At 42.7% G+C, this 15,876-nt stretch overlaps 1 protein-coding gene across 1 annotated transcript in view; it reads right to left on the bottom strand.

Moving 5' to 3' along the window:
* Positions 1-927: 927 nt before the first annotated feature.
* Positions 928-15,876, bottom strand: part of LOC128407592 (heparan sulfate glucosamine 3-O-sulfotransferase 3A1-like) — a 68,151-nt gene continuing 53,202 nt past the window's right edge. The window contains exon 2 of the mRNA XM_053376131.1: positions 928-2,011. Within this exon, the coding sequence (XP_053232106.1) occupies positions 1,393-2,011 (619 nt within the window). The 3' untranslated portion in view covers positions 928-1,392. The remainder of the gene's footprint in view (positions 2,012-15,876) is intronic.

The raw sequence follows: 15,876 nt of genomic DNA on the forward strand, positions 1-15,876 counted from the left end.
TTTAGAGTCCCCAGACAGAGTACTTTTTCCCAATGGCTGATCACTGTTTTTGGGATGAATCAAGTTCTCAGAAGACTCTCAGACAGAAGAACTGCTGTGAGCGGGAGCAAGCCAGCATTGTCGTATGTTACATTCTCAAGTGACCAATTAACTACTTTCCCTTCTTTGTTTGGGTGATTATTGAATGTTTACCCATTTGTTTTATGGCACAAGACACTGCCAGCAAAGGGCTTAAGGCTAGAGATGAGCCATTCTGAGAAGAGACAGGAGGCCGAGTGGGTTGGCTAAAGGTAGTGAGTGGTAACCTCATGACCCCTTGTGCTTAAGTGGGGGAGATGACAGAGAAAATGACTTAGTTTTCTCTCTTCCTACTGTTGACTCTTCCACTCAGCCCAGCTGTCACTGGGCTCTGGGTAGAGAAATCTGAGCTAATACAAGGTTTTACGGAGACAACAGGTGGGTTCGTTGGGGGTAGAGGGATAAGGCTTTGAAAAGCCTTTCAAACTATAATGAAGATACTTTATCTTAATTAGTTTGGATATTGGATCTTCTCTGAGAAAACATCTAGGTTTGGAGTCATATGTTTGGACAAGGCCTCACACCACTCTTCAGTAAATGCCTAATGACCCATTCCCAAGGGTGTGCTTTAGCTTCAGTAGATGAAACAGAGAACCGTTGTTACATCTTGGGAAATGATAATGCTGTATTTGGGCTAGAGAGAACCCTTCTCTTCCTGGTTGTGCTGGGCACTATCAGGGTACATGCCAGGAGTGGATGCTGTAGTGTCATTATGAAGTCAGCTGCGGAAGAAAGGAGTGCAGAATTTTGTAAATCAAACAGTCCCCTCTCAAGCTGTTTACTGAATTCACATCATGAAACTCTCTCTCAAATTAAAAAAGTGAAATAAAAATGGATCCCATCCCAGACTCTTATGACATATCATTTTATACGGCTGACATCTGAGTCTCATACAGCATGTCATGCCAGAGCACTAGAACTAGGAAAATATCTTCCAAACCTGATTATTTTGGTCACCAACGTGACCGACTAATGCCATTTTGTTAAAAATCTGGGCACAGAACCCAGAATTAATAGACAAATAGTGCCAAATTACTTCATAAAAACCTCAAAGATGTCAAATGGAAAATTGGAAAGAGGCAGACCCATACTGGACGCAGTGGCCAGATCTCAACGGCCAGCCTTGTGGAAGTGAATACTATAAATCCTGACTAACAAAACAAGAAAAACAGAAAACCATGATATGTGCATCAAAATGAAAATATTAATTGGAACCACCAGACATTAGCACAAATATTAATTTCCCCTCTCTTTTGATATGTACAAAAATATATTTTTCCTTTTTATTTGTTTAAATTATTATTTTCCCCAGCCTCAATCCCAGCCAAAGTCATGTCCAGTCATCTGGTAGAACTTCATGTTGAAGGGCCTGTAGAATTCCCGCAGCCTCTGGACCACTTCCTGGTCTATGTTGGGGTGGGTCCGCCCCTTGGTTTTGCCCAAGCAGTGGGGCTTGCTGCTGCCTTCAGCCTTTTTCAGGCATGGGAAACCCTTGGTTTTGTTGAAGTAGAAGTGTTTGTCCGTGATGATCCTCTTGAGGCCCAGAAAGTCCTGGACTCGGCCTAACTCACCAGCTGGATCGCTGATTAGCCTCTCCCCACTGACAAAGAGGATCTGCCCAATGGGGAAGTACAGGAGCCAGTTTTCCAGGTGCTTGGCGTAAATGCCAATCTGGATGGCACTCCAGGAGGTATCAATGAGGCCTGTAGTCCTGTTTTTGAAGGTCAGGCTCTCAAAGGTGGGGATGTCGGGCTTCTTGGACAGAGTTTGCGTGTAGTCAGAAATGGCTCTGGTGACCGGGTCTCTCACCACCACAATGAGCTTGGTGCCCTTCGACATGGCAGAGATGCGAGCCGGGGCTTCCTTGGTGACAAAGTAGCTGGGAGTTTTCTCCATGGTGATCTGCCCATCGAGAGTTCTTGGCATCAAATCCCTAATGCAGAAAAGAGGAGAGATCGAAATTACTCTTGGAGAATTGGGCTTCAACAGCAAGTTTGCTTGAGGTCTCTTGCAATGAAGGCCAGCTGGCACAAACAAAATACATGCACGTAGATTGCTCTTACTCATAGCACTCATAACACATTCTTCATTTGTTTGAATGCTTTACTATCTACACCAAGGCTCAATTGCCATGGAACCATACCATCCATTTTCATAAGCTAAATCTGACACAATAAGTAAATCTCCAGTTATGTGCACAGTGTAGCTATTACATGTTCATTGCGCCACAAACATATCAGTAAGTAGTCTATCCTATCCAAACAGTGTAATTTAGCCATGATATCATTCCCACAGATGCAAATAGGAATGGTTTCCTTTATTACAAATTGCTATGGAAGTGGTAGCTATTTTTCTTACTCATAAAATTATTACTTAGGAATTATTCAGTTAAAATTGCCAGGCAGCAGATTCACTTTAGAAAAAAAGATGTACAATTTCAGACACTGCATAATCATTATGCTGGCTGACGCTGATGGGAGTTGGAGTCCAACAATGTCTGAAGGGTCACGGGTTCCCCATTCCTGCCCTGGGAACCAGCTTAGATGACTTCTAAAAATATTAGGCAAATTAGTGGAGGAGAGGTCTATAGACAAGCTATTAGCGATGATAACCAATTCCTCTGTGTTCCCAAGTTGTATAGCTCTGAAACCCAGATGTCTGGTGTGAACAAACAGGGGTTGTTGTTGTTGTATTCATACCCTGCACATCTGACTGGGATGGTTATTGCCTTTGGACATCCTAGAGGCATTTAGCTAGTCACTGTTACACCTCCAGCTTCGTTAAGAGCGGTGGATGCGTAATCTGGTGAACTTGGTTCGCATCTCTGCTCCTCCACATGCTGCTGCTGGGTGACCTTGGGCTAGTCACACTTCTCTGAAGTCTCTCAGCCTCACTCACCTCACAGAGTGTTTGTTGTGGGGGAGGAAGGGAATGGAGAATGTTAGCCACTTTGAGACTCCTTAGAGTAGTGATAAAGTGGGATATCAAATCCAAACTCTTCTTCTTCTCTTCTACTTATATCTAGTTTGTGTAATGGCAAGTTTATACATTCCACTCATCCTTGCATGTTGTGTTGTACTCTCTTGGGGAGGGGGAGGGGGAAGGAAGTTTCTTTTCTATATGTTGCATCTGAAAAAACATTAGGAGGTTTTTTGTTTTTGTTTTTAGTCACCTCTCACTCTACCCCAAAGCAGTCCTGTTCATCTTACCATTTTATTCTCATGTGTGGTTAGTTAGAGTCAAGTGACCTTCAAAGCAGAATGGGCATCTGAATATGGGTTTCTCAGTCCAAACTCAACACTATGAGTATCCAATGCTACATGAGTGATCTTCCACTTATGGAATGGGGCTTCCAATTCCTCTCCGTTCCCTTAGCTCACTCCTCCCAGAATATCCCCCAGCCTTTTGGAAAAGAATTTGAAGGTGCACAGAGGGTTGCAGGGGAGAGAAGGAGGAAGTGCCATTGTGGAAGTAGAACAGCAACACTGGATGCAACCCTATATATTTCACCAAACTGATGATAATATGTGGGGGTTTTTGGGGGGGTGGGGGTGGGAGAATGTTTTGAGTTTTCAAACATTCAAAACGACGTCATCAAGGGAAGGCAAAACAACTGGTGCTTTAGGCTGAATGTGAGTGGGAAGATGGGAATCCTAGCAACAAAAGCAATTCAACAAGGAATCATCTGTCTGAAGAAAACTAGGGTTGCTAGAGGAATTTGTTCTTTGTGATTTCTGATAGGAACTGCATCTCCCAGACTAATGCGGAGATCACAACAGAGATCACAACACAGTTATCCTTTGGATTTTGTACTTCTGTGGGTTTTGCATTGCAGTTTTTGGCTTTTAAAATGTTCCAATGTAGTATAAAGATGAATATTTTATGATAAGCTTTTTTTTAAGAAAGAGAGAGAGAAGAAATGCATACTTTGAGAGAAATTTAGAAAGGCATATTTTTTTGGGGGGGGGGGAATACTTCCAGAAATACATATTTATGTCCTCCATGTGCATTTTTAAGAAACAGAAGATTAATGTGGAAGCAGGATGGAATAGACTTACAAATAAACACATGTGAAACTGATATGAACCAAAAAGAGAGAGAGACTAATATGTAAACCCTAAAGGGAAACTGTTGTGAGGGTTTGGGTAAGAATAATTACAACATTAATTCAAAAGTCAAAAGTTGTGATGTTCAGTTGGAGAATGCAATCAAGATGACGTGCAAAACTGAGATGACACTGGGTCAAAATAAATTAGAGAGAACACCATGGGATGTTTCTATCATGCGACTCTCATCTCCCTTTAAAAAGATAGCCCAATGTGATGCAAGAGCAACGACTGCTAGATTGTATCCTACTACTAAATAAGTATCCAGGAAGCAAGAATAGGCAGTCTGACTCTGTGCGTGTTTCATTACAAAAGGTATGGTTGTGAAAATAATTCTTATTTTGATACATTTGGATTACATAAATGTGGCAACTCATCACACTTCTCCCTCTGATTAATTGTCACATTTTAAAACCACATTTAGGAATGGGGGGGGGGATGCATTTGGTCTGCTTTCTGCAGCACACTGACCTGGTATGACACTTCTGTATTTGCTTACAGCTCACAACAAAATTCCCAGTTGGATTATGCACTTATCTGAATTTTGCAGTGCAGTTTTGGTGTGAAACCTTATTGAAAAATAGGTGTTTTATGTACAAAAAAGTGCATACAAAATGCATTTAATTTAAATACAATTTATTCATGCATTGTTTTAAAAATGTCCAAACAAAATGGGTCTGGATGAATTTATGATTGTGGTCCAGCAAAATTGAAATTAAGCTGCTTGGTCCACTCATAACCACATCAGGCCAATGTGTGATTACATAGACAAAGCCTTCACTGGAGTCTTCCTAGGTACTGTGTCTGAATATGCCCCAGAAGCCACAGTTCTTTACTGTTTTCAAACACCTGAAAGAGCTTAATAACTGTTAGATGGCAACAGAGCACTGTAGGATCATCTAATTTTAAAGACAGACTTTTGTGAGCTTCCTCTTTTAAAAAGGATGCTTACAGAAAGGGTCAGCCAAAACCCAGTCCCATAAAAGCAAACAAAGATTTTCCCAAATGATTCACAATAGGGGGAGATATTGCCAAGTCCAACATTAATTACCCGTTCTTAAGAATGAGAGGAGCCACCGAAATGCTACCCTAACAAAGCAAACACAGAAGGTTGATTGCTCATATCTTGATTTACTGGGGAACTCAAACTTTTAGGTGGCATCTTTGTAGCACATTAGTCTTCTTCAGAACTGGGAGATGAATGCTATCTTTGTCTGCTTGTGTCAACACTTGGCAGGCTGAAGCCACGGATTGCATGTTGTTGGGAGCCACTAGGCATGTCCTGCCACAGCTTTGGAGAGATTAATGAATGACAAAGGCATCTTTCATGGACATAAACAGCAGCCTGTAGGGCCTTATGGATGGGTGGCATCTGGATTTTATTGAGAAGGAGCCACTTGAAAAAGATCAGAGCCACAGAAATATTTTGGCAAACATAATTTCCAAATGATTTTTTTGCCAGAATAAATGGACTGTGTTATTTTAAATTTAGTAGGATTTGGGGTGGGTGGGTGTCTATTTAATTATTTAATGGGAAAGGGTGCCTTCTCTGAAACAGAATACGTTTTATATGCGTAGTCTAAATTCACAGTCTAGCACCAACTCAGTTCTACCCATGCAGCTGATAGGTCAGCCATGCTTCAAGTATGCTACTGAAGACCTAAAGCTAGTGCCTCAGTGGAAGCTTGGGAAAAACAGAACCAAGAATTTGAGAACTAAGCACCATGTCAATTAAATATCCCTTGGTTCAGGCACTGCATCTGACCACCAGCAGTCATCATAGGAGCAATAGCATTTGACAAATGCTGACAAACCAAAACCTTGACTATTCTCAAATTATTTAGGTAGTGTGGAAAGATAAGTGACCCTGATCATTTCAGCTACAGCATCACCTGATTTACATTGTCCTGTTTAACTGGTTTGCTGAATAAGTTTATTACATGCCTACTTTTTCATTGAGAATACTATCAATCTGGTTCCAAAAATCTGATGTGCTCATTAATGTTTTGACTGGAGCAAACAGAAGTATCTCTGTGCAGGACCAACCTGCAGGATTGGGCAGTGTCCTGGCGGAGGTGCTTCTGCCACTTAGTGGGATGGTGTGGAAGTGGGACAGGGTGGTGGCAAAGTTGGTCCTGTGTGGATGCACCAGTGCAGCCAATCCCATGCTCCTGCCAGTGTGTTCACACTGGCAGGAGGACAGTAGCACACCATTGCCCCATGGCACTGGCCACCCCTATGAGAAGCACTCAGCCTTGGTCACCTTTATCCAAAGCATGTTATAGTTAAATAATAATAATAATAATAATAATAATAATAATAATAATAATTTATTATTTGTACCCCGCCCATCTGGCTGGATTTCCCCAGCCACTCTGGGCGGCTTCCAACAAAAATGAAAAATACATTAAAATGTCACACATTAAAAACTTCCCTGAACAGGGCTGCCTTCAGATGTCTTCTAAATGTTAGGTGGTTGTTTATCTCTTTGACATCTGATGGGAGGGCATTCCACAGGGTGGGCGCCACTACCGAGAAGACCCTCTGCCTGCTTCCCTGTAGCTTTGCTTCTCACAATGAGGGAACCGCCAGAAGGCCCTCGGCGCTGGACCTCAGCGTCTGGGCAGAATGATGGGGGTGGAGACACTCCTTCAGGTATACTGGGCTGAGGCTGCATCAGTGATTATTTTCATTCCACGGTTATGGGTTTCAGGGAAAGAGAGAAGTTGCACATTTTCCCTTTGGGACATGCATGTGTTCCTGATGTGTTCACAGTTCTGCTTTGCATCTCAGAGAGACTATGCCTGAGGGTGTGCCTCTACCAAAACAAATTCTATGCCTTTTAAGTGTCAGGCTGAATGGAGCTTAAATGCTTGCCATGCACTTCCCTTCCATTTCCTTCCCATCACTGGCAAGCTTGAGAGTTTGTCCCTGTGAACTGCTCTCTGCCACTACTATTCAGAAACAGAATGCATGTCTGTTCTTCAGTCCCAACTTACTTGAGTGTGAAGTGAATCTGTGCCAGGTGGGGCAGTGCTTGTATGCTAGCTTCCCAGAGGGTGTGTCACTGTTGCTTACCAGGAGGGAGAGGGAAAAAGCAGTGGGGAAGTTAAATGTACCAGCCCAAGTATCAGATTGGCTCCACCAATGTGTTTGCTCCCCATCAGCTTTCCCATTACTAGTAAGCAACGGTGACTGATCTGTTGGGAAGCTGGATTAATGGTGCCACACCATCTGGAAAGCCACTTCTGGAAGCAACACCACCCCTACCATCCATCCAGGATTGCCATGCAGACCTCAAGAGTTCTCACCATGTATTTCCCTGGCTAGATCCACTCCTGTCCTCTCTCCCAAGCAGTTTTGGCTGTCAACATGCCCATACAGTGGTACCTCGGGTTACAGACACTTCAGATTACAGACACTTCAGGTTACAGACTCCACTAACCCAGAAATAGTACCTCGGGTTAAGAACTTTGCTTCAGGATGAGAACAGAAATCGAGCGGCAACAGCAGGAGGCCCCATTAGCTAAAGTGGTACCTCAGGTTAAGAACAGTTTCAGGTTAAGAACAGACTCCAGAACAAATAAGTTCTTAACCCGAGGTACCACTGTATATGCAATTTGCTAACAGAGGAGCAAATGGGGCCGGATGACTGTTGCTCTGATCTTTTTTCTGGGGTGCGATGGGGGAGAAGAATGACCATTGAAAATGTTTTGCTGTTCACGGTGTGATAGTTCCTCTCTACACAGCCTCCTTCATTCCCCTCCAGCATTCTGTTTCTCGCTTTGTAATGCTTGGTGGCGATTGCTGAATGGACAATTGTGTCTTGAATTATATAGGCTCAGGATGCCAAGTGAAGAAGAAAAGAGCAGCGGCGGGCAAGCTTGTAAGCAGTACGGATACAGTTTCCATGCAGATGCCCTTGGGTGCAATGAACAAAGAGTGGCGTATTACGGAGCACGGGGCCTTACGGCAGAGCCATCCCTGAGTGCTCACACACACTGACACAATCGTTTATCCTTATCTTTGGCATTGTTACCATTGACCTGACCATGGCCCCCAAAGGCTGCATTAAATAACTGCCGGAGAAACAATGCAAAAGAAAGAGATGCCAAAGCTGCAGGAGGGGGAAAATATTTGTACAAAAGCAAGCCTGGTACAAGGCCCAGCCCCATTGAGTGACTTATTCACACACCTCCCCACATGAGCCTCCAAGTCCCAGAGGCTGTGCAAAGTCTTATCGCAGGAGCAAAACGTGGTCCACAGGCACGATGTAGTGTGCGCTCAGACATGCATTTCCATTGTCCTGTTGGCTGAAGGAGGCAATGTTTATGGATTTGTACAGATGGGCTTTCGCCAACACCAGTCGGCATGCTCCATTGCAAAAGCAGTTTCATGATGAAAGGCATAGGCACAGAGGGCACTTCTAGAAAACCTGTTTACTGAGCATTCATCTGGATTTGTTTGCAGGGAGATTAGACAATGTTGGCTATTTGATGAGCATTCATCCTTATTTGTTTGCCAGGAGGTGAGATGAGGTTGCATCAAAACAAGTATCATCACACACTTTCCAGGGCGTTTCCTCATCACTTTATCCATCACAAAAAGTCCAATGTTTTAAGAACTGGGTTTCTTACGTCAAACAACTATAATTGCTCAACCTGAATGTGCCAGTTTCCACAGTTCCCACCATGCGAAAATTCACTTATCTGAAAATAAAGAATTATGTGCAAACATCTCTACATATTCCTCAAATTCAGATATCCGAACAGCTGGAATTTGCCCACCTAATTTATTTTTATTTTCCTGGTCAATTGCAAACATTTAGGGAAGAAAGTGCAAAGAGAGGGAAGGGGGAGAGATTGGACAATTAAGAGAGCAGGAGAGATTGGACAAATCTGTTTTCCCTTTGACTCTCTTTTGCTGGTTGGAAGAAACCATAGTGGGAGTGGGGAGAGAGATCGTGGATAAGACATGCTCACAAAGGAAATAATGGAAATCATCAGCTCATAATGCGAACACTAGCCTAATGAATGATTTCCTGGGAACGCATTGTGTTCAGTAAGCGAGACCTGCATGTATATGACTGAATCCCACCTGAAAATAGCAGCAGTCTGGAAGTGCCCATATTCAACTTAGGAATTGCTTGCAGGTGGGTTTAAAGCTGAGATGTTTCTCACTGCCATTCCCCTCCCACCATCACCTTTATCTAATTTGCTATTCAAGTCCATTCTGCTATATCATTCTTTGGAACCCTACAGGGGTGGGTGGTTTGGGGGAGAATTGCAATATGGTGGTCCAAAGTACAACCTCCGTGAATGACTTGTCCTTCAGAGGCCATTGGAGTTTTGATAGACATTTGCACCCAACATGTATCTCACCATTAAGAAATGTTTTCAATAATTCTAAAGACTTTTAAAGTTCAAGGACCCATCCTCTGGATCAAAGTGTTTGCAGTGTGCCCCTGACAGTGCTATTTTTGTATGATTTTATTTTTTTCTTATGTGCTCTACTTTCTCATTGCTTTACCTCTGGGTTACTCAGAAACTTTAAACACTCACACTGGCCTGATTCACTGAGCCAAATGATAGCTTAAAGTGAATAAGCAATGTGCTGGTGCTTTGCTCCTTCCCTGTTGCTCCTTCCCTAAACCACTATACTATGGTGGTTTAGCTTAGCCTTATATGCCAACCTAGGTTCATGGTTTGTCTCATTCCAATCAAGCTACAAGGAACTACCTTTACCACAGCCACATTGCTACTGCTTTCTGATAATGGCACATTTATTTCTCAGTAGGTAGGCTGGTCTATTTTGAAGGGTGGGTGGATGACCATCCACTTGAAATGAATGGCAAAACTACATGCCTAAGCTCAGCAGTGGCACCGTGAGCTTTTGTTGCATGCCTGCCTGAACAGAAGAAGGCAGGTCTATGGTCCTGGCTATCCATACCTCTCCCTTATCTCAGATCAAAACACATGCATTTGTCTCATGCAACAATGTTTCCATTCTGCTGCAGTTCATCTTCCACCAAAAACTATGTTATTTGTCTCACTATCATAATTATTACATTATATTTTCATTACATTATTCTGCCCCATTCATTTTAGCGTGAAGGAAATGCAACACAAATAATGGGGAAACATTATCAATTACATATCATTTGTGGACCGAAAGCAACAATTGCAAATACCGGTCATATTCACGGGATCAATTTCCATTCTGGACATGGGATAAATACGTGAACACTGGCCATTTCTGCTCTTGTCTCTGTTTTCATTGGAAATTCCCTGATGTCCCTACTTGTAGCACATTGGTCATGACGCTGGTTGCCACCGGACTAGAGCCTCATTGACCTCCCCCTCCCACACTCCTTCAACTCTACTCTTTCTTGTAGCAGTGGGGAAGTGCACAACATAAATCTCACATATCAATGAGTTCATCTCTGGAAAAAGACAGGGGCCATCCAACATGATTTAGTTGTGTGTTGCTTCTCGAGAGATGCTTTGCTGCTCAGATGACAGTGCCGGTTAAAAATGAAAGCTGCTTGTTAATGCAGAGTTATCAGGGTTTTGCATATGTGGGCAGGAGGAGATAAAACAAAACACCTCCCCACTGGCACTGTGAGTCAACAACATGCAATGCTTTGAAAGAAAGAAAGCCGGGGGGGGGGGGGGAGGAGAGAAGGAAATTCTGATAAAAGCATCAATCCACCATGGGATCATGGCATCTTGACACCTTTTGCTGTTACTTCACAGCGTTTGCTGCCTCCGGCATTTGTTCACTTGGTGTTTTGTTTACATTTCAAGCAACATGCAGAAGTGCCAAGGCACTATTGCTGTACTTGGAGGTATGATTCAAGGCAAGGATGGGGGGGGGGGGGGAGAGAGGAGCTTTACAATGTTAAACTGACAGACCACTCACTGCCTGGGAGCAACGTTAGAAACTCGGATATATTTAACTAGGCACCAAATGGCTCCTTAAATCAGGGTTACAGGCGCCAAAGCAGAATGTCTACTTGCCATTTGGAGGTCAAATGGCTTGAAAGTCGTATCTTTCAATGCAACTTTTTTCATTCTGATTGTGAAGTTAAAATATCACAGATAGAATTCTGCAGAATGTTTTGCTAGTGTGTGGAAACAGGCAAGACCCAAGGACCCCCAGGCATGCACCTCCAGATGGTGGAAACATCAGATGCCATCCTGGCACCCGGGCAGCTTCACTTGGTTGCAAGTGGCCACACTTTCCTCTCAATAGAACCTCGAAGCCAATCATAGTTCCACCCGAGACACGTAAACAGCAGAAGGAAAGCACAGCACACACATGGCTATATATAAATATATATAACTCACTAGTACAGCGTATGACCCATAACTATAAGATTGCAGATGCAGCATGACTGGTTAAAGCAGGAATGGGAAACCTGAAACCTTCCAGATGTTGTTGGGCTACAGCTCTCATCATCCCTGACTGTTGACCATGTTGGCTGGGGCTGATGAGAGTGGGACCCCCAGCAACATCTAGAAGGCCACAGGTCACCCCTCATCCCTGGACCAAAGGATCTCAGGTGGCGGGATCAGGGAAAATCTCCCAATTACTGATCAAATTGCAAAAGGGAAAATGGACCAATAGTCTGACGCAGGAGGAAGTCTTTGGAATTGAAAAACCTCCTTAGTTTACCGACTCAGCATAAAGCCATTTCTTATAGCTACTTTGTCTTAGGACGGTAGCACTGAGAGGAAAGTGCAGTATGCACTATGGAGGTTATTCAGAGCCTAGAAAAATAAGCTAATATTCTCTTTTTGAAGGGCATGGTCTTGTTTCCAGCATAAACTTGAATCTGATCCACCTCCCCACTCAAACAAACAAACTATGGACAGAAAAAATGGTTTTGGCTGTGTAAGGTTTGGGATTAATCTGAAGGGATGTGAAAATCTTCTTCTGTTGAATAAGTTAGGCAGCCTTTTCACCTTCGATATTAAATTACATAGTGGCTTACTGTTTGAAAACTCTATGGGGACAGTGGGCTATGCACAGCAGGAATCACTGCATTTTATAAAACAAACAGCATAAGCTTGGGCAGTTTCTGGCTGGCCAAGAGCAAAAGGGGCATTTGCTATGACTCTGAATGCCATTTGCTAGGGCTCAGAAGTAGGGAGAGCCCTATGGCACTAAAGTGCTGCTTGTAGGCTTCCCATCAGCATCTGGCTGGCTATTGTGAGAGAGCAGAATGTTGGCCAGATAGGCCTTTGGTCTGATCCAGCAGAGCTTTTCTTATGTTCTTACGCTATGATGAATCCCAAAATGCACAGTGTGTGTCTGACCCAACAAACAGTTGAGAAAGCCAGAAGTACCTCAAGCAGGACATCTGACCCATTTAGAAAGATTCTTTGTGTTTTTAGATTCTTGCTTTGAAGTCCGACTGAAGCTAGTCTGGTATCCTGACAGAAGTGCCCACGGCCATTAATGATGGAAGCAATCCATTGGGAAATTCTCCTGTGCAAGCTCACTGAAATGAATGGGAGCTGCTGAAGAACCTCTTGGGGAGCAGACACTTCAGAACATCCCAGTGGGCTGTGCCCTCTCATGAAGCCTACAGTAAATGAATCAGTATTGAATTCTAATTCACAACCCTGCAGAAACGGGGACAAATCTGGATGAATGTTTGAGATGGTGAGCTTTTGTGGTTAAGCTGCCATCAGAAGGTCAGTTTGGTGTGTTGACTGGTTGTAGGAATGAATTATAGTTTTCTGGAAATGTCTGAATTGGAAAAAAGTTCCTTTGCAAATTAGGGTCATTTGCGTAGGTTTTTTTTAATGGCACACTTGCCTAATAGGAATCTGCACTGGGCATCCACTCATTGTTCCTAATGAAACAGAAAATTTTCTGTTGGGGGGGGGACACTTGAAAATTTTTCCGCTTTGGATTTTTTTTTACCCACATCACTGGTTAATATACACATCAAGCATGACTGCATCTCCCTCATCGCCTCATGGGAAATCTATAATAACTTGTGGGGCTAAAAGAAGGGCAAGCTTGATCTTGCCACGGGGGTATGAGGTGAAAGTGCTTTCATCCATAGTTGCCCGACTTTCACCACAAAGGAGATGACCTAAAATGGTTTGTTCTGAGTCTGTGGCAGACTCCCTTTCAAGCTCTGTGGAGACTTCTTTGCTGGTGCACACAGACACTACGGTGTTTTTCCATTTCATGAAACAAGCTGCTGGTAATGAATGCTGCTGTTTCTTTAGGCTTGCCCGCAACTGTGTGGGATGCCTGTGGTTTTTCAGTAGGGGAGGTTGCACATGTTGTGTGACTTTGTAATGGATCCAGATCTCTCACTTGCTGGTAGCTGTTCAATAGGACTTCTTTAACAGCATTATTCTCCGCCCTGGGTAAAGTGCAAACAGGACTTGAATTTACATTTCAGTTTGCAAACAAGTCCTGGTGTTTGCATACTGAATGTGGCTCCAGTAACTGACATATACTAGTATTGTATCCAAGCCCGGTTCTTCACTGAATGGAGAGAGGCACTGATTGACAACAACACATATGTGGAAATTTTTATGGGGATAGGGAGGGTTCAAACTATTCAAAGAACCCACTCAAAGTGCATGTTGACTTAACAACCCTTGTTAGACTCCACACAGCACTTTAGAGGTGTGCCACGTGTGTTTTCTCAGTAATCCTTACAATAGGAAAAGCCAACCTGCACCAACAACCAGATGTTGTTGAACTCTGATACCCTGGTCAATGTGGCCAATGATCAGTGATTATTTGAGCAGTGGTCCAAGAACATCTGCAGAGCCAAAGGTTGCCCACCCTTGCTTTACATCAACCCTGTACATTAGACAAATATTGTAAGCAAAATACCTAGTAGAATGATGTGTGCATGTTAATTTATTTAATTTATATGTCATAGTGTAGGTGCGGATGTGGGGGGGGGGACATGAAGACTGTAGTTTGCAAGGATCCATGAAGGGTGCAATTTTGTCTCTATGTGCATTTCCACCTACTGTGTGGGATCCCTGACAGTCAAGAATCTATAAGCCATCCAGTGACCAAGGACTCCCTGGTTTATAGCTAAGTCCTTTAGGTATGCATGGGCTCTGTGCCTTACAGTGCAATTTTATACATGCATATTACATGCTTGTACAGGATTACAGCATTAATAGGGCAGAAACTAAGAATACAAAGTTTAGGAGGAAGCTAGTTTAAGGTTTTCTTCCACCTCTGCTAATATTGGGGTGTGTGTGTGTGTGTGCATGCATGTTGTGAGAGAGGGAGAGAAAAAACTATGTAACATTAGCAGAAACTTCCATTTGAAGAGTCAGGAGTCAGGACATGGCAAATATCAACGTTTTGAAAGAACAAATTTCAAGACAGAGGAATGTACAATTGTTTGTGTTGGAATAAAAATTAGAGAATTTCAGCAAAGAATCAAATTCATCCCTGACACGTCAGAAAGCAATGTGCTTTCCAAAATGAGAAGGCATATTTCTAACAAGGTTTTGAGCTTATGCTCAGCTGAGTCAAGATCAAGCCCTCACTTCACATTAACAATGCTTGCTGTCAGAAAATAAACCCACCAAAATAGAAATTACATGATTAACATGAATTGACTGCTCATTGGGTTTACGAAAAAGAAAGAAATGTTGCTGTAGGTAACCAGCCTTGTTTGTATTGTGAATCACAGTCCTTTTAGTAGCCAGCTCAGTATTTAGTTCCACACTTATGACATGACAAATCACCCCTTGCTATGTGTTAAATACACTGAGTATCTTACAGAATATATCTCTTAAATACTAGTTTGTTCAAGCAAGAAAATTAAGCCATTTGGGGACTTTACCAGTTTTTAGTCTGATGAGAGGAATCAAATATCTGAATGGTCTCCTGGAAATGAAACTCACTGTCCATAGAAAACTACCATGCTGTGGAGAATGGTTCTGCCTATTTAACACGCTGTTTTTCTCTGAGGTCTCCATTGCGTGGAGGAATGTTCATAAAAATTGCTTCCCTGCCTCCCACATACCCCTGTGAACTGACATGATGCTATGCCATTTAATTCCGCTTAATGTCCAAAGAGTAAGACATTTAATTATTTAATCACATTTACAAATCACATAAGACTTCAAAAAATTCCAGGGTGTGTGTAGTATTCTAAAAAAACTTATTATTTTAAAATGCAGCTTAACAGCAATAAAGCAGCAATATAAAATCATTGAAAACAGGAGTTAGGGGAGTCAAACACATAAAACAGGGTCTGATCTCATTGGTCATGGAAAGGCTGGGTAAATCAATTAATCTTTACATCTGAAGCCACTGATGATTGCTGCTGTGTGTATGGCAGGGAGAAGGAAGGGCATTCCGCAATACAGGGGCAATAGCAGAAAATGCCCATTTTATAACCAGCGATGATATAAGATGCACTATGACCCATGCTTATGTCAAAATATTTTAACGTACTGTAAACGGACTTGATTTGGCATGTTGTCTGGAAGAGCGGGATGTGAATTTCAATACAAGTATGAAAAAATATGAGCTGAGGGTGACCAACAATACAGAAAGGCTATATGACAGTAAGGGTGTGTCTGCTCAGGTTTTTATTTGAGTTTCAGGCGTGCTCATTTCAAACACCTGATCCCAACAATTTGCATAGCACACATGCAGAAGAGTCTGCACTTATTCCTTCCCT

The sequence above is a fragment of the Podarcis raffonei genome, chromosome 2 (assembly GCF_027172205.1).
Source record: "Podarcis raffonei isolate rPodRaf1 chromosome 2, rPodRaf1.pri, whole genome shotgun sequence".
Classification (NCBI taxonomy): domain Eukaryota; kingdom Metazoa; phylum Chordata; class Lepidosauria; order Squamata; family Lacertidae; genus Podarcis; species Podarcis raffonei.